Source organism: Hyperoodon ampullatus, assembly GCF_949752795.1.
Source record: "Hyperoodon ampullatus genome assembly, chromosome: 10".
NCBI lineage: Eukaryota > Metazoa > Chordata > Mammalia > Artiodactyla > Ziphiidae > Hyperoodon > Hyperoodon ampullatus.
In genome coordinates, this window is record NC_136923.1 from 82,802,392 (window position 1) to 82,821,919 (window position 19,528).

A 19,528-nucleotide genomic window follows, 5' to 3' on the forward strand; every position below is an offset into this window, starting at 1 on the left:
ACACCGCTTGATCTCCTAACTTGTCCCCTACTTTCCTCCCAGTCCTCGCCTCTCATTCAACGCTCTCCCTTATACCTCCACCACCGCTTCTCTCCCAGCCCCCTTACCACTCAGTGTCGATCCTCCCTCGTGCACTCCAAGTCTCGTCGCTTAAACGGAGCCAATGTCTCTCATTGGCTCCGGGGAATAGGGAAAAGGATGGCGGAAGATGAGAGAAAAAAATGGGAAAGGGACGAAGGATTTCACCGACAGGAGACCGGAGTGGAGGATTCAGAAAAGAAGGGAAGGAGTGGAGAAGCAGGGAGGACAAGAATCAGCGCTGCGCTCGCCCGCCGCAGGGCATACTGGGAATTGGAGTCTTGTCTTTCCCCACCCGGGAGCAAGCTGAAGCGCGTCTGACTACAACTCCCAAAAGGCACCGCGGGGAAGCCTAGAGGGGAGAGGCTGGCTTTTACTTGAGAGAGTCCGCGGCACCAGAGGTTGGGCCGCTTTGTTCCGCGTAGCTCTCCACCCTCTCGGCCAACGGCAAATCTAACCGACCTGAGCTGGAGTAGGGACGCTGGGAGTAGAAATGCCCTGAGAGCTTCCTGGCGGAGGCGCAGAAAAGACGTGGTGGTGAGGCGCTTGGGTTTGGAGACGCACGAAACTGGGTTCTTTGAGCTCAGTTGCTCCCCGTGAAATCGGAATAATGCACTTTCCAGAGCATTTTCTCGAATTAGGAGTTAATTCGATCCAATGCGCCTTCCTCGGCACGTAAGTACTCAATAAATCCTAATTGTCACGTCCTCCATGCTTCCGCCCACCTCCCCACCTCCCGTTTAATTAGAAGATTCTAATAAATGCAGTTTTAAAAAGAAACCAATTTGGTCTGATTTGATTTATGAAACTACTGCGGGGTAAGGGAAGGGAACGTCTTCAGCCAAAGCCAGAGCTACACGTTTCCCCACATTCCTACAAGGCAAATTTTGTTATTCCCACTTTGCAGACTAGAAGACGGAAGCTCAATGAGATTAAGAAATTTGCCCACGGTCAGACAGCTAGAAAGTGCCCGAACTGGGAGTTGAAGTTCATTTGCCAGTGACCAGGAATCAAAATGGTAAGAACTAAGACTTTGTTATACTTTGTAGCCCACCCATGCTTGTTTTGTTGTTTGGTTTCTTTAGCAATGTTTAAAATCCTCAAAGAATGACACAAAACTGACAAAGCTTCCTTATGGCAAACGTTGAGTAAGGTTAAAAGACAAATTACAATCTGGGAAGAAATATTTGATAAAATAGACAAAATACAAACAGCCCTTATAAAGCAATAAGAAAAAGAAACAACACAGTAGAAATATTAAGAAATAACAGGCAATAAACAGAAGAAATACAAGTGCCTTGTAACCAAATGAAGAAACTCTCAACTTCATTCTTAATTAAGGAAAAGTAAATTAAAGAAATAATAAAAAGTCCAATTAGAAAAAAAAAAAAGGATCAACAACCTCATTGTTGGCTTGAGTATACATGAGCACTTAACCATACTCATTTTTTTTTCATACTCATATTTATGTGGAGGGTTGACATAGGCACACCTTTCTAAGGGTAAGTTGGCGGTATGTACCAGTGATTTTAATGTAATTACCCTCTGACCTAGCAACTCCCCCATTAGGAAAGTAGCATACTGAAATTCTGCCACATGGGTACAAAGATATACATACAAAGATGTTTACTGAAGTGTGTTTGTTGTTGTAGCATGAAAACAATGGAAACAGTTCAAATGTCCATCATTGGGAGCTGGTTAGATAAAATGTGGGTCATTGCAATGTAGAATACTGGGCAACGCTTGCAGAGGAGGTTACTGTCTGCACACTGGCCTGAGCTATGTACCACCTATCATGACGGGGACAAGAGCAGATTACAAAATGGCATACCTAATCCAGTGCCATCTGTAAAAGAAGCTTTTATGTGTGTGTTAAACTCAAATAGGCCATATGCTTCATTTTGACTAGAGCAAGCAAGGGGGAGCTGGGCAGACTGGTCACAGTTCCCTACAGTGTAGGGAAAACTAGAGCTACACTGTCCAGAACAGGAGCTGCTAGTCACCTGTGGCTATTTAAATTTAAATTAACTGAAATAAAATTTTCAATTCAGTTCCTTGGTCACATTAGCCCCATTTCAAATACTCAACAGCTACATGTGGCTAGTGGCTACCTATTGGACAGTGCAGATATAGACCATTTCCATGATCACAGAGTTCTCTTGGAGAGCCCTGCCCTAAGGGATGCAAGGTGTCTGATGTCAGGCTGAGCGCAGGCTGAGTTCCTGGAACTGGCCTTCAGAAAGAAAATCAGCCTGGGCTTGTAGGAGCTGAGATTGTGGAAAGAGCTCCCTGACATAGGGCTATCCACCCTGTGCTTGAAAACGTCCTATGTTGGGTAATGGAGAGCTCATGCCCTCCTCCCCTCGGGTAGCATCCTGAAGAGAAAGAACAGAGCCAGGAGCTGACGGGCCTGTTTTCCACCAGCTTCTCCATTTCCCGGCTGTGCTGCCTCGGGCATGTTGCTAACCTAACAAGAGAGGTTTTCTTCTCTGTGAAATGGCAGTAAGTTTAACTACTTCCTGTGTTGTATTAAATAAGATACAATATGTAATAAGTATAGTACCTGGCACAGAGAGGGTGCTCAGTAAATAGCAACATCATTTTATAAAAAAACAGCCAGGGCTTCCCTGGTGGCGCAGTGGTTGAGAGTCCGCCTGCCGATGCAGGGGACACGGGTTCGTGCCCCGGTCCAGGAGGATCTCACATGCCGCGGAGCAGCTAGGCCTGTGAGCCATGGCCGCTGAGCCTGCACGTCCGGAGCCTGTGCTCCACAACGGGAGAGGCCACAACAGTGAGAGGCCTGCGTACCGCAAAAAAAAAAAAACAAAGAAAACAGCCAAACAAAAACCATGTAAATTTGCACCTGTAGTAGGTCCTACAAAGAAGAGAGTCATGTGCTCAGAGAGCATCAAGGGCATTTGACCTGGTCGGGCAAGTCAGGGAAGGTTGCTGAAGGACCAGCAGGAGTTAACAAGGCAAAAACAGCAGGGAATTATGTCCCAGGTGGAGGAACAGCAAGCTATAAATGCCATGTGGCAGGAAGGACTGAGTCCATTGGAGGGACTGAAAGGCGGCCAGTAGTGCACAAAGGGGGAGGAGGGGCAAACTCGGCCAAGAAGATTTTGTTCATTTTAAGGTCAATGGGAAGCCATTAAAGGGTTTAGAATAAAGGAGTGGGGTCAGATTTGTGTGTTTAAAGATCACACTGGCTGTAGGGCTGTAAACAAACCAGAGAGGAACAGAAACAGGTCCTGGGAGACTACTGCAGTGGTCCAAGCAAGATGGAGGTGGCATGTGCTCCGATGGGGACGGAGACAGAAATGATGGATTTAAGGGAAATATGGAATCAAAGGCAACAGAGCTTCTTGATAGACTGGACGTTGGAAGTGAGCGTAAGGGAGAAGGGGTGTCAACAGTGATGCCCAGGTTTCTGGCTTGCGCAGCTGAGCTGCCATTCACCGAGTCAGAGAACCATGGAGGAGCAGCAGGTTTGAACATGCCGAGACTGACATTCAAATGAACCGTAGGTGGTTGTGCAGGTCTAGAGCTTAAGAGTGCTAAGCTCAGAAATTTGGGAGTTCTCGGCTCACTGCCATGGCTTCTTTTGCTCACCATTCTGGGTTCTGGCCTCTAAACTATTGTCTTGTCAGTGCTTGTCTTAAATTGTAAATTGTGGGTCACAGTGGTCTGACCTGTGTAGGTTCCAGCAGGACTCAGACCTGTGACCTGGAACCCCAGGGGCCTATCAGTACAACCGAAGATGAAATTATCTTTATTGTCATCCTCATTATCCAGTTGGCTCATTTTGTAAATGTCATCAACTGAGACCCCAGGGTCTTTATTTCACATGAACTGCCATCAATATGGGTCTGCCTTTTCCCATACTTGCAACTGATTTTCTTTTTTTTCATTACAACCAAATTTGAACTCTGTTAAATGTTTTCTTGGCAGCTGTGGCTCATCCTTCCAAGCCTCTGAGATAATTTAGGGTCTTGGCTTGGCCCTCAAACAATTCAAACCTATTTGTTATTTGAACACTTGATCAGTCTAATACAGGGAGGGATTCTCCTCCTGGGACTTCCAGACCCTGGGGTGTAGGCAGTGGGAGAGGGTTTCCTAGAATTTGGGCAAGAAGAGAATTACATCTCTATTTTTATTAACCTCTAACTGAAATTTAGCGTTTCCTCCAAGTATGAGTATGAGCAAACCCCCCAGTATATTAGTAGTACCTGTGACTTGTCACTAACAGACACCACAGCTATTCTCATATCCCACTATAGCTGTAGAAATCTCAGAATATCATTTATACTCATTACTTTTTGAAAATATCAATAATTATTACACCTGCTACTAGGTCTTATTATTAAATATATTTAAAAGCAGCACATATGTTACTATATCATTTTTTTAACATTTTGGTAAATGCTTTGATTTCCTGTTATATATGTGTAATCATAATTATATATTTTATATATATATGAAATATTTTTAAACGGGTTTTAAAACATAATTCTGAGGAGGAATCAGTAGACCTCTCCACACTGCCAAAGGGGTCCATGGGTCAGACAAGGTTAGGACCGCTGGCCTCATCCACCTCCTTCCAGGTCTCCTGCAGAGCTCCATATTCATGTGGGACCTTAGGTCCCACAGGCGAGGGCCTGGCTTATGCAGAAACAGAACGCTATGCAGGGAAAAACACATGTTAGGAAATGGAATAGGAAGAAGAGGGAAAAAGAGGGGAAGGAAGAAAGGAAATGGGTTTGGGGGAGCAGGAAGCAGATTTCACCAAAACCCCAAGAAACCCACTCGTAGCTGTGGAAAACTCAACCTTTATTATTACCTGCCTAGTGCAGGGGATTAAAATAGCATTGAGCTAGATCCATATATTAGTGTAAAAATCTGTGTCTCTCCCCCCCAAAAATGTACAAACCCCAAGTGATTATAGAAAAACCAATGTGGCAGCTACCATAGAGATGTCCAACCCCAGGGCCACGGGCCATTGCTCTCTTTCCCCCCTAATCCCAATACTTATCCCACAGAAACATACAGGCTTAGAGAAGTTCTACCTACAACAGGGCAGGTGGGAAGTGGGGAGGCTGGGGGGCACAGGGATCACCCCCAAGTCCAGTGTTTCATAGGATGGAGGAGGGAGGCCAAAGCTGAGGGCAATCCCAGGAGGAGGCACAAGGGAACCCCTTTCTCCCTTTCTTGTCCTCCTCACTCCCCAGATTCTCAGCCAGTGGGGTCCAGTGTGTGACGGAGAGAGAGAGAGAGGCTGGGGGCAACAGCCTTCTCTCCAGGTACCAGTGTTGTCCAGGGGGGCCCAGTTGCTCCAATGGGCCAGGTCCAGTGTCTGCCCTATATTTTCTCCCACCTCCCCCAAGAGATGGCTAGAGGAGGTCAGAGAGGATCCCATCCACAGGGCCAGCTGGGTGGGTGGCAGGGGCTTCTAAGAGAGGAGCAGGAAGGGGGCATGAGAGCGTATCTGGGGAAGGGAGGGCATCAGCTCCCGGGCAGGCCCAGCCCACCTTCAGCCACGCTGCCTCTCTCAGAGGTGAAGGGCAGTCAGGAGGGGGAACGGAGTGGGGTGCGCTTAGCTCCTCTTGTTTAGTGCCGCTGGCCTCCCCTGAATCCTCCCTGAGGGAGGGGCGGCTGGGTGTTGTGATTCACACTGTGTTGAGGGCATCTTCTGCCAGGAACCGATGCAGTTGGGAAAAGGGTGGTCGCTGCTCAGGCTCCCGGCTCCAGCACCGAAGCATCAGCTCATACAGGCCCAGTGGGCAGGCCGGGGGCCGGGACAGGTACACCTGCATTGTGGCAGTGTGGACGAAAGGCAGGCAAATGTTCTTTAGTCCCCAAGCTGACAGGCTCTGGCCCTCCTGGACCCGCAGACCCATCTTCCCTCCCCTCTGCTCTGACCTGCCGGCCCTGGTCCCGGAAGAACTCCCCCGCGTTCTCGATGACTTGCTCATCGGTGAGCTGCCCAAAGGGCTGGGCCCTGCAGAGCATCAGCACCTCCCACAGGGTCACCCCAAAGGCCCACACGTCACTGGCAGTCGTGAACTTCCCCTGGTGCGTGGATAAGGCAACGGAGGCAGAGAATGGCATCAGTCAACAGAGACCCTCCTCCTCTCCCCACTGGGACCCCACATCCACTCAGCATCATCCTCACACCCACCTGACTCCCTCCCAACCCCCGGCGGTCCACCCTCCTTAGCTGGCCCTCTTTCCCACTAAGCCTGCTCCTCTCCTCTGGCTCTGCCTTCTTTCTTGTGCTCTAGTCCTCTCCTCAACTCTTCCCGTTTCTACCCATCCTTCCCCCCATTTTCTGCTCCTGACTCTCCCAACTCATCGCCTTCTATCTCTAGCCTCCTTATCTCTCTTTCTCTCTGCTACCCTGACTTCATCTCTCACACTCGCTCTTGGCTCCTGGACCCTTTCCAGTCACACCATAACTCTCTGCTTTCTCCAGTCCCTTGAGCCAGAGGGAACCTTATAGAGCACTGGTCCAAACCCTCATTTCAGAGATGAGGAGAACTGCAGTCCAGGGAAGGCAAGTGACTGAACGAGATCCCAGAGCTTAAGTGGCAGTCAGTGCTCCCCTAACTGCCCCTCCCTTCCCGCCTCTCTCAGGGCCTCTCACCATGAGGATGCACTCCCAGGCCATCCACCGGATGGGCAGCACCGCCCGGCCCTGCACACGATAATAGTCCCCGGCGTAGAGGTTCCGGCTCATGCCAAAGTCGGCGATTTTGATGGTGAAATTTTCCCCAACCAGGCAGTTCCTTGTGGCCAAGTCCCGATGCACAAAGTTGAGTGTGGCCAGATAGCGCATGCCCGAGGCAATCTGGGCCGCCACATGCAGCAGCATCGGGTAGCTGAGTGTGGAAGCCAACAACAGCGGGTCATAGGGGCAGCCCTAGACTCGTCCCCACCTCACAGATTCCTGGGAGATGAAGGAGAGCCCTCTCCCCAGGACTGGGTTACCCCTCCTCCTGGTGCGGAGATGGAAAGCCCTGGTGGAGGCCAGCGGGTAGATGCCCACTCAACCTTTCTTTAGCTCATCCGACCCCAGGGAGCTACCGCTTTTGTTATGCTCCACAATCTGGACTCAGGGACAGTGAGGGTGAGAGAGCGCAGGGAAGTTCCTGACAGGGTCCAAGTCCCTTCACCACCCTCATTGTCGTCATCTCCAGCCTTTCTGCCCCTCAAGTTCTAGATGAACATGGCCACGTGTGTCTCATGCCAGGCCCCCTCCCAGAACCTCTACCTGCCTGCCCACCCCATGTTCCCCCTTTCCCTCTAAGCTGGAGTGAGGGGAGCGGAGGAGACCCCCTTGTGTACCTGATGGTGGGCCCCTGCGCCGCCTCCCCATCTCTGTCCTCCTCCACCGCCTTGTCCTCTAGCTGGTGGGCACTGAGGAACTGGTTGAGGTCGCCATTCTCCATGTAATCAGTTATCATGCAGAGGGGGTCATCCTGCACACACACGCCCAGGAGCCGGATGATGTTTGGGTCCTTTAGCCTCGACATGATCTTCACCTCCTTCAGGAAATCATTCCTGGAGAAGCAGGGAGAAGGTGGTGGGATGCCAAGGGGCCGACCTGCAGCTTCCCTCCAGCTCCCACAAACCACTGCCCCACTCCCCGACCTCTAATCACTAGTCCCCAGACACTCCCCCACTGTTGGTCTCCACCGTGTTTCCCTCTAGATCGCTCCCCTCTCTTCATGGCCCCCCCCTTCCTCCAGATGCCATCCCTGGTCCTCACCTGGCATTCTTGGTGGCATCTGGCCGTAGGATCTTGACAGCTACCAGTAAAGGGTGTTCCTTGCGCACACTAAGGGGGAAATCAAGACTGACCAGATCTTGAGGGTTCTCTACCTCACACAGGTGCACCTGGAGAAAGAAGGTGATTTGGTAGGGGGTCACAAGGTTCACCAAGGAGACATGGTCGATTGGGACAACACAGATGATGGTTTCCCAGCCAAGGGGGATGTCTGGGCGTGGCATGAAGAGAGGCAGAGAGAGGCAGACACTGCTGATGGCTGGGCAGGAATCCTTCTTACCTCCCCAAACTGGCCCTCGCCAAGCTTCTCCTTGAAGCGGAGCCTCGACCGAGGGAAATCCACTCTGGGGGGCCCATCCCCAGCTGCCCCTGGGGGCAGCGCAGGCACAGCATAGGTGTTGCCTCCAGTGACACCCTGCAGGGTGACAATGTCAGCCTCGGCATAATGGGGGACGCTGTTCTGGGGAGGTGGGGGCAGAAGCGGGGCACCCGGCTTCTCCGGCTCCATGTAGTCCCCACTGCAGGCTGCAGGATGAGGGAAAAGAAGACAGGACGAGGCATCAGGAACAGCCCCCGAGAGCCACGGTTCTCCACACCCCCGTCTCCCAGAGGCGCCCCGTCTCCCAGGTGGGTGAGAGACTGGGTCTACCCTCCTCTCCTTGGTATTCCACCCGCCAGCCTCAAAACAGAGAAGGCGTTGGCATGGGATAAGAGCTGCTACAGAGCTTTCAAGGCAGTGGAAATGGTTGAGCAAAGAATGTCATAAAGTCTTGTTCTCCAGGGATCCCAGCACAGTCCAAGACCATGAAAGAAGTCTTGGCTGCAAGTGGAATTCCTCTACCCACCATTGGAAGAAGGATGGTCCCAGCCATCCGGTGACCCTCCAATTTCCAAACCCATGACCCACTCACCGCCAGCCACTGCCATTCACGTAGCCGTTCTACCGGTTGCTTTCATCCTTTCATCCTCCCTGCCATGGTTACCCAAGCCCTCCCTGACCCAACACACCAAGCTCAAAGACAAGCAGAGACAGGGGCACACAGAGGGAGAGGAAAACAGTTCCTCATAGCCCGCGCAACATGGAGTCTACAGACAGAGGAGAGGAAGCAGAGCTGTCGCCCCTTGGCCCTGGGGGAGGGGTGACGAGAAGAAGGTAACACAGAAGAGAAGAGCAGACAGGAGGGGCGGGGGCGTGAGCCGAGAGCGGACATGTCGGGGGAGAGGGCAAGCACTGCGGGAGAGGCCCTCCTTGCAGCTCTAGAGAGAGGGGAGAGTGAAGGAAGGGCTGTAAGAGAGCCTGGAGCCACCATAGCAACCTCCTCTCTGGCTCTGGAGAGCTCAAGAGATGGGGTGGAACAGGAGGAGGGGAACAGAGCTGAGAACCAGGGAGCTTTCTACTCCTCAGCTCAAGGGGGAGGCCTTAAAAAGGAGCAAGCAGCAGCAGAGGAGAGCTAAGGGCACAAGAGCTTCCTCCTTGGGAGCTCAGGAGAGCAGAAGAGGCCACAGTGGGGAGAGGAGGGAGTGCAAGGTGTGAGGACTTTTCCCTGCCCCAGTAGAGGTACGGGGAGCCTGGCGGAGACTAGGGGCAGAGGGGCTTACCCTGGGTGTTGGTGGGTTTGGCCCAGGCGGGTGTGGGGGGGCCCGGGCCTCGAGGGGGGCGGGCGTAAGTGGCCAGAAGGAGACGGTAGGCTGGATTGGAGAGCAGCAACGCTGTCGGGAGAAGGAGGGGGGGAAACACGGGGAAGGGATGAGACTCAAGGCTAGACAGACAGGGAGACACAGAATAGGGCAAGACTAGGGCTGATGAGAAGGAATGTACTAAGAGAAATGGAATAAAACAAGCATCTGGAGAGTGCTGGATAACTGGACGGATAGGTGATAGATGGACGAACAGATGATGGATGGATGATGAATGACTGGATGGATGGATAGTGAATGCATGGATAGATGATGGATGGACAAACAGATGATGGATGGATGCATGGTTGATGAATGGATGACGGATGGACGTATGAATATATATGGATGGATGAACAAACGGATGAATGATGAATGGATATATAAATATAGGTAGATGGATGGAATGAACATGGTGAGTCTAGGAGAGAGGAGAGGAGCCAGAAAGACACAATGAGAGGGCACAACAGAGATGAGAGAGGGAAGTGTGTGGGACACAGAAACAGGACGAGAGCACTGAGGGCTGTGAGTAATGCATGGAAGACTCCTGAGGGAGATTATATGGTAAGGACATGGAGTAATGTAGAAGGCTGTGACCAGGGACACAGAAATAAGAAAATGAGTTGAAACTGGGGAAGACAGTAAAAGAAAGGAATGGTAAAGGAGAGGAAAAAGGATACACTGAGAAGACAGGCAGAGGACGGAGGTGGGACTGGAACAAGGAAGGTCTTACCAGAGCCGTTGGGGACACTGGGAGCAGAGTGGGGCGGATTCCCACGAGGCCGGGGCTCCTGGTAAGGGGGTGGTTCTCGAGGGCCTGGGCGGTTGTTGATGAGGATGGTGTCCCCAGGGACAGAGAGGTGAACCGTCAGCTCCTCTTCTAACACCGGACGCTCGGCCTTGTCATGGGGAACGGGAAATATTAAGCGCAGCTACCGCTCCGCGCGCACTTCCCAGCTCTTGGTTAAATCCTACACCCGTGTTCCCTCCTTCAGTCCTCACAAAGTCCTGTAGTCCTATGTACTACTAACTCATCTCTCAGGTAAAGAAAGACTCAAGGGCATTTAAGTGGGTTCCCTGATGTCCCACAATGGGATTCCCACCCGAATCCTACCAGTCCGTAACTATTAACTGTTACGCGTATCCCCACCACTGGACTCTGGCCTGGAAGACGTGGGCTTAGGGTGTGCCGCACTTCTTCCAGTCGCTCCTCTAGCTCCACTCGCCACCTTCTCCCGCTGGGCTCCTGCCCCAAGAGGTCGATCAGTGTGGACTGCATCAACGGGCTGGGTCTGGGTTGGCCAGATAGGAGGCCCAGCAGGAGTTTGGAGGGCAGACAGGAAGTGAGGTCAGGGTGTTCGTTCTCCCAGCCCCTCCGTAAGGGATGGACCCAGGTGAGCTGCATCCTGGAACCAAAGTCCACTGCCCCTCTCAGGCGCCCTCTCCACACACTCCTCCTAGATTCCTCCCGCGTTCCAGTAACTGCCTCCTCTCACCCCACAGACCCAGGGATGGTAGCAGCTCTGCACTGACCAGGCCTGGGGAACTGCACTGCTTCTCGTGACGTACGTACACCCTGCCCACATCTTTCTACGTGGTCTCCTTGCTAAGCCTCCCTCAAATTATTCTCATCCGACCGTGCTCTATGGTCCCTGCTGGATCCTAACTAACGCAGGAGTCCCGACACACGCTGGCCTCATTCTCCACACCCACATCCTGCCCATCCCTCCCCAGGCTGCCCCACCCCCAGTAGCCCAAGGGTCCCCACCCCACTCTGCCCACCTTGCTGAGGAGCTTGCGCCAGTGCAGCCGCCACAGCATGAGGGCGATGATGAGCAGCAGCAGCAGGATGATGGCCACCAGGCAGCCAATGAGGATGGCGGTCGGGCTCCCCTCGGCTTTGGCCACAGGCTGCTGGCCCCTGGGCTCCAGCTCTGGTGGAGGCGGAAGGGTCAGGACCACGGGAGGCTTCCCACCCAGGCTGAGGGGGCCCAGGGAGGACTGGTGACACAGGACCCACACGCCCTGGCGGGGGCCCCAGGGCAGCTCACCCAAGCTGCTGAAGTTGGTGGGAGGTGGGCCGGGTGGCCACCAGGGGGCTGGTGCGAAGGTGCCCCCCAAAGCCAGGGAGGAGTCATTCACAACATCTGGGGAGAAGGAAGAACAAAGGGGAGGTCGGATAGGGAGGAGGCGACCAAAGGGAGGCACACATGCATGAGACCGAGGGAATTCTATTATTGGGTGGGGAGTAGGAGCAGGGCTGATACTCAGTGTATGTACCAACCAACCCGGATAGGTGGTGGGACAGGATCCTGGAGGGTCCTGGGCCGTTGTGGCGGTGCTGGATGTTAATCTTTTAGTTGCTGGATTGTGGGGAGAAGCGGGACTCCTGAGGAGAGCCCAGGGTTGGGATCCTGGCTGTCAGGAGGCTTAGAGAAGAGGCTATTTCTCAACCAGCACAGAATATTTCAATATTTTAACAACCACACTGTCATACTGCTCAACATCAGTCGTGAGTGAGGGGCTCATAAATGAAAGACGGAGACAGGCAGGGGGGAAGGGGGAGGGAAGTGTTCAAATTACTTAGGGCAGCCTTCCTTGTAAAGTCTCACTGGTGCCGGGAGTGGTTATTCGAGGGCACTATGGGTTAGTAATTAATCCCAGAGGCTGGGAACTGGGCAGAGACCAGGGGCTTACCAGAGATGAAGGAGATTTCGCTGAAGAGTAACCACGGCCCAGCAAAGAGGAAGCGACACTGCAGAAAGCGGCCCACTCGGCCGCCCAGGGGTACTGACACAGTCCGGGCTCTGGGGTCCCCCAGGCTGCCCCCCAGGGCATGGCGCATGGGCTCCCCCTCCCAGGCCATGGCAGGGCCCCTCTTGAAGCGACACTCCACCCCGCCAGGCAGGCGGGCTCCCAGCGTGTGCATGTTGTTACAGTGGACCTGGGGGAGGGAAGGAAGGACACAAGGTCAAGTCCAGGAGAGCCCGAGCGAGCACCCCAGGGCACTCACCCTGGTCTCAGAGCCCTCCCTGGGAGTTGGCCGCACTTACCTGCATGGAATGGAAGGTCCTCAGCCGGTCAAACTCAAACTCCATCTCCACGTAGCCGCTGGGGAAGCTGTGATTGCTCCATCCCACATAGTCATAGCCTGGCCAGACCCGCAGCTCCTGGCTCTTCCGAAAGTCATCCAGCCCCACCACGCCATCTGCCAGCTGGCCCAGACCTCCGTACTGCAGCCTGGAGAGGAGGGGAGCCAAGGAAGGGGTTGGAAGAGAAGAAGGTGTCACTTATCTGCGTGCTCTACAGCCCCCACCCTCCAGTGGCCTGGCCAGCATAGCCCAGCAACCCCCCACCCCTGCCCCAACCTCACACAGCCCTCTCTTACCCCCACCCAGGACTCTCTAGGGCACCCTGAAGTCACATGCTATACAAAGGCACCGCCTCTAAGGGACACCGCTCAACCTATGAGGTATTTATTGTGACAATTTGCAACAGATTTAAGTGCCTTAGCAGAGGCAGGCCTCTCTCTAATTCGCACAAAGTGTCACATTAGCTGGTGGTCACCTTGCTATCCCTCAATCCTGGTCCTGTCCCTTGAGCCCCACCTAAGCCATCGCTCTCTGCAGTTCTTCCCTCTCACTGCCCAGACAACCCCCTCCCCCACCCACTCCATCCACTCTCCCACCCCAGGCTCCGTGTCCTGCGGGACCCGCTTCTTTCACCCGCCAATGGTGTGTGTGGTGTGTCCATCGTAGGTGGAGTCGTTGAGGTGCACGGCCTCAGATAAGTACATCGTCTGCCCCACAGGGGCCATGTAAGACAGGAGTCCATCTGGGGCAGGGGGAGGAGGGGCGTTAGGGGCACGGAGCCTCCATCCCCCACCCCTGCATCAGGCCTGGGCAGGTTTCAGGTCCCTCTCTCGTACCCCTCCACAGGCCACTGGCATGGAGGAGGCAATGCTGGCCAGTCCCCTCCTCACTCAGAGTGACAGATTCCCAACAGGAGAGAGGATCCTGGATGCCCCTCTCCCCCATTCCCACTCCCCAGTCCCCAGGACAGGAATGAATCCTCAGGGGTCTGAATGACTCACCCTTCCAGAGGCAGCCATAGAGCTCCACCCGTAGACAGACGCTCATGACTCGGTCCGCCCGGGGATAGAAGCGAACCAGTCGGGCCACCATGGGGGGCCCAAGGTCCTTCAGCACCACTCCCCCAGGATCCTCATTACCTAAGATCACCTGTGGGCCAGGACGCAGGGGTGGATGGGGGAGGAAGGCTCCAGATCGGATGTAATTTCCCAGCCACCAGCTGCTCCCTGGCCCAGCCCACAATGGCCACAAAGAGACCCATGAAGGGTGGCGCTGAGCACCCAAGGCATGGAGTACAGCCAGGCATTTGTAAGACAAGGGGCTGCAGCAGAGCCCTCTTGACACCTCTCCGGGCCTGATGGTCTGTCCTGACCTCTAAGTCTCTGATCCTGTTGTGCCCAGATTCTACCCAGTCCCTCACGGCTCTGCACCCCTGCTCTGGCTTCCCCTCTTCCTTCACCCATTCCCTCTGTTCGCCCAGCAGATGCTGGCTGAGCACCCACTCTGCACCAGCCAGGCACATTCCTGGGGGTGAGCATCAGTCCCGCCCCTGTAGGACAGTCCAGTAGGAGAAACAGCTGTGACAAACAAGAGGCAGCTGGAGGTGGGGAGTCGGAAAAGGCTCTATGAGGAGGTGATATCTTCGGGGAGAATTGAATGGAGGGAGGAGAGCCTGTGGACAGCTGGGGGAGGAGCTTTCCAGGCACAGAGAACAGCAAGTGAAGGTGTCCTGAGGCTGTGGGGTGAGCCCTAGCATGTACCAGGAACAGCAAGAAAACCAGCATGGCCCGGGTGGAGCGAGAATGGGGAGAGGGGTAAGGGGCGTGGACAGAAGCCAGCACAGGCTAAGCTTCTGCACCCACAAAGGGCCTCAGCTTTCGTTCTGGCAGCGAGGAAAGCCAGCAGAGGGCTGTGAGCTAGGTGTGAGGCATCTGCGCTGCATCTTCTCAAGTACCCTAGATGTAGCCTCCAGGTGGAGATTTGACTTCAGGAGAGAAAGAAGCAAGGAGAACAGTTTGGGGACTACTGCATTCATCTAAGCTGGGGATGGTGGGGGCCTGGCCTAGGGGTAGAAGTGGAGGTGGTAAGAAGTGGGCAGATTCAGGAAGTATCATGGAGGTGGAACAGACTGGCCTTGCTGATGCTTTGGAAGTAGGAGGTGGGAGAAAAAGAGGAATCAGGGATATCATCTTAGCTTATGGTGGTACCATTTCCTGAGCTGGAGAATGCTGGGGGAGGAGCAGGTCTGGCATGGGAATGGGGCTCAAGTTCAGCTTGAGAAGTTTATGGTAAGTTTGAGATGACCATAATACATCTAGGTAGAAAGTGGTCAGGTTTGCAACACTAGGTGGAGCTCAGGGGAGACGTCCGGGCTAGAGCGGGCGGACATTGCAGAGGCATCAGTGGACAGGTGGTACAGCGGGGGGACAGAGGAGAGCCAGCCTTCCCTGGGCACTGTCCCTGCCAGCCTCACCTCCTGGCCCCAGCGGTCCCTCCAGTCCATCCAGCGGTGGCCATCCCGGGAGTAGCGCAGCCGGTAGCTGGGGGAGAACTCCTTGCCCAGGCCTCCTGCGTGCCGCCCCTGGGTGCCCACCAGCGCCACCAGGTGCAGCCGCCGCAGGTCCACCTGCAGGTACTCCTCCTCCTTGGGAAACACCGGCACCGCAGGGCACCATGCCCCATCTCCATCGCTGCTTTCCAGCCTGGGAGGGGGCAGGAAGTCACAGGGAACATCTGGCCCTAGGTCTGCCTCTGTCTCCAGTATTTAACACCCGCCCCCCAGTACTGTGGGGGGCTTCGTTGGCATCGACCCTCTCAGAAGCCTCTTGGCTTGGGCAGAGGGTTGGAAGGGCAAGTAGAGTCCCCAGGGGTTCCCTCCGGGGCAGCCCAGGTGTGCCAGCTACCTGCTGTGGCGAGCAGCAGTGGAGTCTGACCAGGAGCTGGAAGCAGAGATGTCACCATCCGGGATGGTCCGGTCCTGCATGCCCAGGGCATAGCGGCACTTGGCTGGGTGAACACAGACATACGGAGGGTCAAAGCTCCCAACTCGGTCTCCCAAGCCCCATCCCTCAGGGACCCAAGAGCCAGTCTCCTCACCAGGGTCAAAATGTCCCTTCATGTCAGCATCTCCTGTTGCCACCAAGAGCAGCAGCAGCAGCAGCAGTAGAAATGAGAGGGCCCCTGGCCCCATTGCTCTTGATCCCTTGGGCCTACGGGGGTGGGGGCAACATCTCTGCAGGGGACGTAATGAGGGGGGAGGTTAGTTAAAGGGCAGTCAAGGAGACTGGCTCACAGCCAATAATGAAGAGACAGGATGGGCTGCTTTGGGGATAATAGCAGTGAAATAACAACAGTCACTGTTGAACAGCATCAGCTGTATTTTTAGAATGCTTCCCATGTGCCAGACACTGAGCTAAATTCTGGTCCCCTCCCCACCTAGGAGACCAGAATTCTAAGCAAAGCGGGGGACCCCAGCAACCTTCCAATCTCAGTGTCCTCTGTAGCCCCGCTGGCCCCTGACCCAGCAGCCTCAGCCACACCTGGGAGCTTGGGAGAAATGCAGAATCTCAGGTCCCAACCTAGACCTGCTGAATCAGAGTCTGCATTTTAACACAATCACCAGGTGACCTGTGCCTATTAAAGCTTGAGAATCCCTGCTTTTTTTTCCCCTCACTGGGCCCCTGGCAGCTTGCCCCCTGAAAACCATTCCAACTACAACTCCTTATGAACCCAGGTATCTACCCTCCCCAGCCTCAACCCCAGCCCCAGCCCCAACCCCAGCCCCAGCCCCAGGAAAATCGATCCTGACCTGTCTTCTTCCCAGCAGAGGTCTGCTCTGAGTTCTCCAGGCCCTGGAATCCTTTGGGACCCCTAGTGCCACCCCTCAAACCCTGATCCTCTCTGCCATCAGGTCCAAAGCATTCCATCCCCTCTCCCTGCTCTGCCTTCCCTTCCTAAGACCTCGACATCCTATCCCCCCCAGTTCCCAGTTTCTGAAGGGGACTGCCTCAGAAGGAAGAGCCCAGGGCTGAGGAAAAGGCCGAGTTGCCTTGGAGATGAGGGCGGATCTAAAGACGGGGAAGCCAGGTCACCCCAGGAGGTAGGAGGAGTGGGGGGATACTCCCCCATCCCTTTGTCCTCCTCCAGCTGCTCCCACAATGCTCTAGGGCAGGAATGTAAGAGGCAGCTGAGACCCCACAGCTCCAAAGCAGCAGCTGAGGGGGCTGACTGAGTTATGGGGGGACCCAGGTATCAAAGGAGAGCTGGAACCGGAAGCATCACGCCTGGTCCCCTGGGGGTCTGGGAGCTGGCACAGGGGAGCAAGCTGCCGGAGCCCCAGGCAACCGGCCTGGAATTCCTGGGTGCTGCTCTCCACCCCCACCTCTCTCGGGAACAGCAGGGCCCTTGTTCCCCTGGGTAACCTTCATGCCTATCCCAGATGAGTCATCAGAGCCAGACGGAGCAAGCAAGAGGAGCCTGGGGCAGACATACAAAGACAGGCAGAAGACAGAAGGCAGGGGGAGACGGCGAGAAACACAAAGCAAGAGGTAAACAGAGCAGGCTTCGAAGCGCAGGGCACAGAGCCAAGCAGAGAAACACACAGAGAGACGTCTGGGGCAATCTGTTCTCTGACACCCTGTCACCCCATTTCTCTCCACTGGGTCACAAACACCAAGGACAGGCCCAGAAGACCTACCCCAACCCCACTACAATCAATCAGTCAATCAGGCCCCCCATGTGCCGCCCCTGGGTGCAACAGGAGGCTGGAAGCCAGGGGCTGGAACACTCTGCCACAAGCCCTTCGCCCTCTTCTCCCAACCCCCAACCCTCACCCCAGACAACACCCACACAGCTCTGTACACACGCGCACGCACACACACACACAACTGTCTTACAGACTTTCAGAGACAAACACATGTGACATCCTCATAAATCCATTACACACATAGACTCTCCAGCCAAGGCAAACACGGATGGACACTCGCGCACACATCACCTCCATCCACACCTCGGCATTCTTTCAAGTTCAATCCCATCACTTAGTTAATAGTCATCTTCAGACACCTGTGAACATGAAGTGACAAACATGCTCCTACAATCAGAGGACAGTGTGAAACACACACTCAGGTCCTCAGGCACAGGATCCCAAGAGAACTGGGGCCCACCCCCTAATACTCGAGGTGACCAAGCCAGAGGGAAGTCAAGAGAGTGGGGAACAGAAGGAAACTTGGGTGGCTGGAGTGACAAAAAAAAAGTCATTTCTCTATTTTCCCATATGCTCAGCTTTCATCTCCACTGTACCACTCAATTCTGGACACACTATGTGCCCTCAGCAACAGTGAGTCTGAGCACCAGACTCTGGCTGGGGGTAGAGGTGCTGGAAAGGAATGTCCAGCCAGCAGGGGACCTGTAGGGTGAAGGCTGGAGAGGAGGGAGTGGGGGAGGGACACTGGGGATGGTGCTCACTGGGCAATGACAGTAACTCCTGGCAGAACCAACTGACCATCCAACCGTGGATGAACGACTGTCACTGGCAGGTTATGGTGTCAGGCCCTCTCTCTGCTGGGCTGAGGCCAGGCTGCCCAACTGGGAGCTGGCTGGCTGGAGGCTTAACAGTTAGTAGATGCCCGCAGAGACTGGCCAAGTAGGAGGACAGGCCCACTTCTCCAGGAGGCCGGGAGATGATTCAGTAGGACCACATATGAGCACCTGTCTTCCTGGGGTTCAGTTCCTCCATACTGGGTAAAGGGGGTCCTTCCTCAAGGCTGGAACACACTTTCTCGGAGGTCAGGGGGTTCCCCCCCCCATTTTCAGACAGTAAACCAGAGCACTGTGGAGGCGGGCAGGGACAGACTTAGTGGCGCTGGACAACGAAGTCCAGCCCGGGAACATCTTGCCTCCCGGCCAGGCCCTCATCCTTTGGCCACCGAGCGTCCCCGGAGCCCCAGGCCGCCGCCCCCGCCCCTCCGTCCCGCAGAGGTCCTACCGCCGCTCTTCCTACCTCTCATCGCTCTTCACGGCAGACCCCGGCGTCCGACCCCGAAGCGGGGCCTCCTTGGTGGCGGCGGGGCGCGGGGAGGGGGAGGCGGAGGGAGCCAAGAGCCGGGCGCGGGAGGCGCCGGCGGGGCTCGGGTGTCGGGAGGCGGCTCCCGAGAGCAGCTGTCGGGGGCCTGTTCCGGGGAGAGGAGCCAGGGCTGGGGCGGCTCGGACCCAGGCGCCGCCTCCCCCTCCCTGCTCCCCCCTCCGCCCGCTCGCCGGGCGCTCGGGCCGCTGCCTTCCCTTCCCCCTCCCGGGCTGAACCGGCCCCGCGGCTCCCACGCCCGGCACCGCCCTCCCGGCCCCGCGCTCCTCTCCGCCCCGCCACGCCCACCCCGCATTCCCCCGCGCGCCCCGGCCTCCCCCAGGTAACCGCGCCGCCGTCCCCGCCGCGGGCTCGGCGCTGCGTGCCCATCCCCCTCCAGCCGCTCACGGCCCACCCCCCCAGGATCCCCACAAAGAAGAACGGCCCAAGCAGGGGGCCAAGGGCTAACCACTCAGGGCCTCCCCCACTCCCAGGCCCCACGAGGGGATGGCCCGCCTCCCTACTCCCCCTTTTCTGGGCTCAGTTCCTGGAGAGGGAGGTGAAGGGGAGCAGCCCCAGGGCACAGGGAAGGAGCACGTTCCCACAGGCCCGGCGCCCGGTCCAGCAGCAGGAGTTTGAATGGGGGAAGGGAGCAGGGCTCACCTGTCCAACCTGGCCTCCTAGACCTACTCTCTTCACACCGCCAACCTTGCTTCTCTCTGGCACCCTCTGAGCCTCCGGTCCTCTGCACCCCAACCCAGCCGTAGGAACAGACCCCTCTCTCCCAGCCCCTTCCTCTCTCTACTTCCACCTCCAGTTCCTCCCCATAACTCC

At 55.5% G+C, this 19,528-nt stretch overlaps 1 protein-coding gene across 3 annotated transcripts; it reads right to left on the minus strand.

Moving 5' to 3' along the window:
• Positions 1-4,891: 4,891 nt before the first annotated feature.
• On the minus strand, positions 4,892-15,838 carry DDR1 (discoidin domain receptor tyrosine kinase 1; the record flags this gene model as incomplete). 3 transcript variants are annotated; one of them, XM_079713208.1, is made up of 17 exons in its annotated part: positions 4,892-5,885; positions 5,998-6,147; positions 6,722-6,956; positions 7,423-7,638; positions 7,847-7,974; positions 8,145-8,389; positions 9,464-9,574; positions 10,275-10,440; positions 11,324-11,475; positions 11,593-11,688; positions 12,239-12,485; positions 12,595-12,781; positions 13,267-13,375; positions 13,635-13,782; positions 15,107-15,335; positions 15,537-15,639; positions 15,730-15,838. In XM_079713208.1, the coding sequence occupies 17 exons, from the start codon at positions 15,821-15,823 to the stop codon at positions 5,745-5,747; spliced, it is 2,757 nt and encodes a 918-aa protein (XP_079569334.1). In that variant the 3' UTR covers positions 4,892-5,744. The 3 variants fall into 3 exon arrangements, with proteins under 3 accessions (XP_079569334.1, XP_079569335.1, XP_079569336.1); XM_079713209.1 differs by lacking the exon at positions 9,464-9,574 and having other exon boundaries at positions 15,730-15,823; XM_079713210.1 differs by lacking the exons at positions 8,145-8,389; positions 9,464-9,574 and having other exon boundaries at positions 10,275-10,358; positions 15,730-15,823.
• Between the last annotated feature and the right edge of the window lie 3,690 nt (positions 15,839-19,528).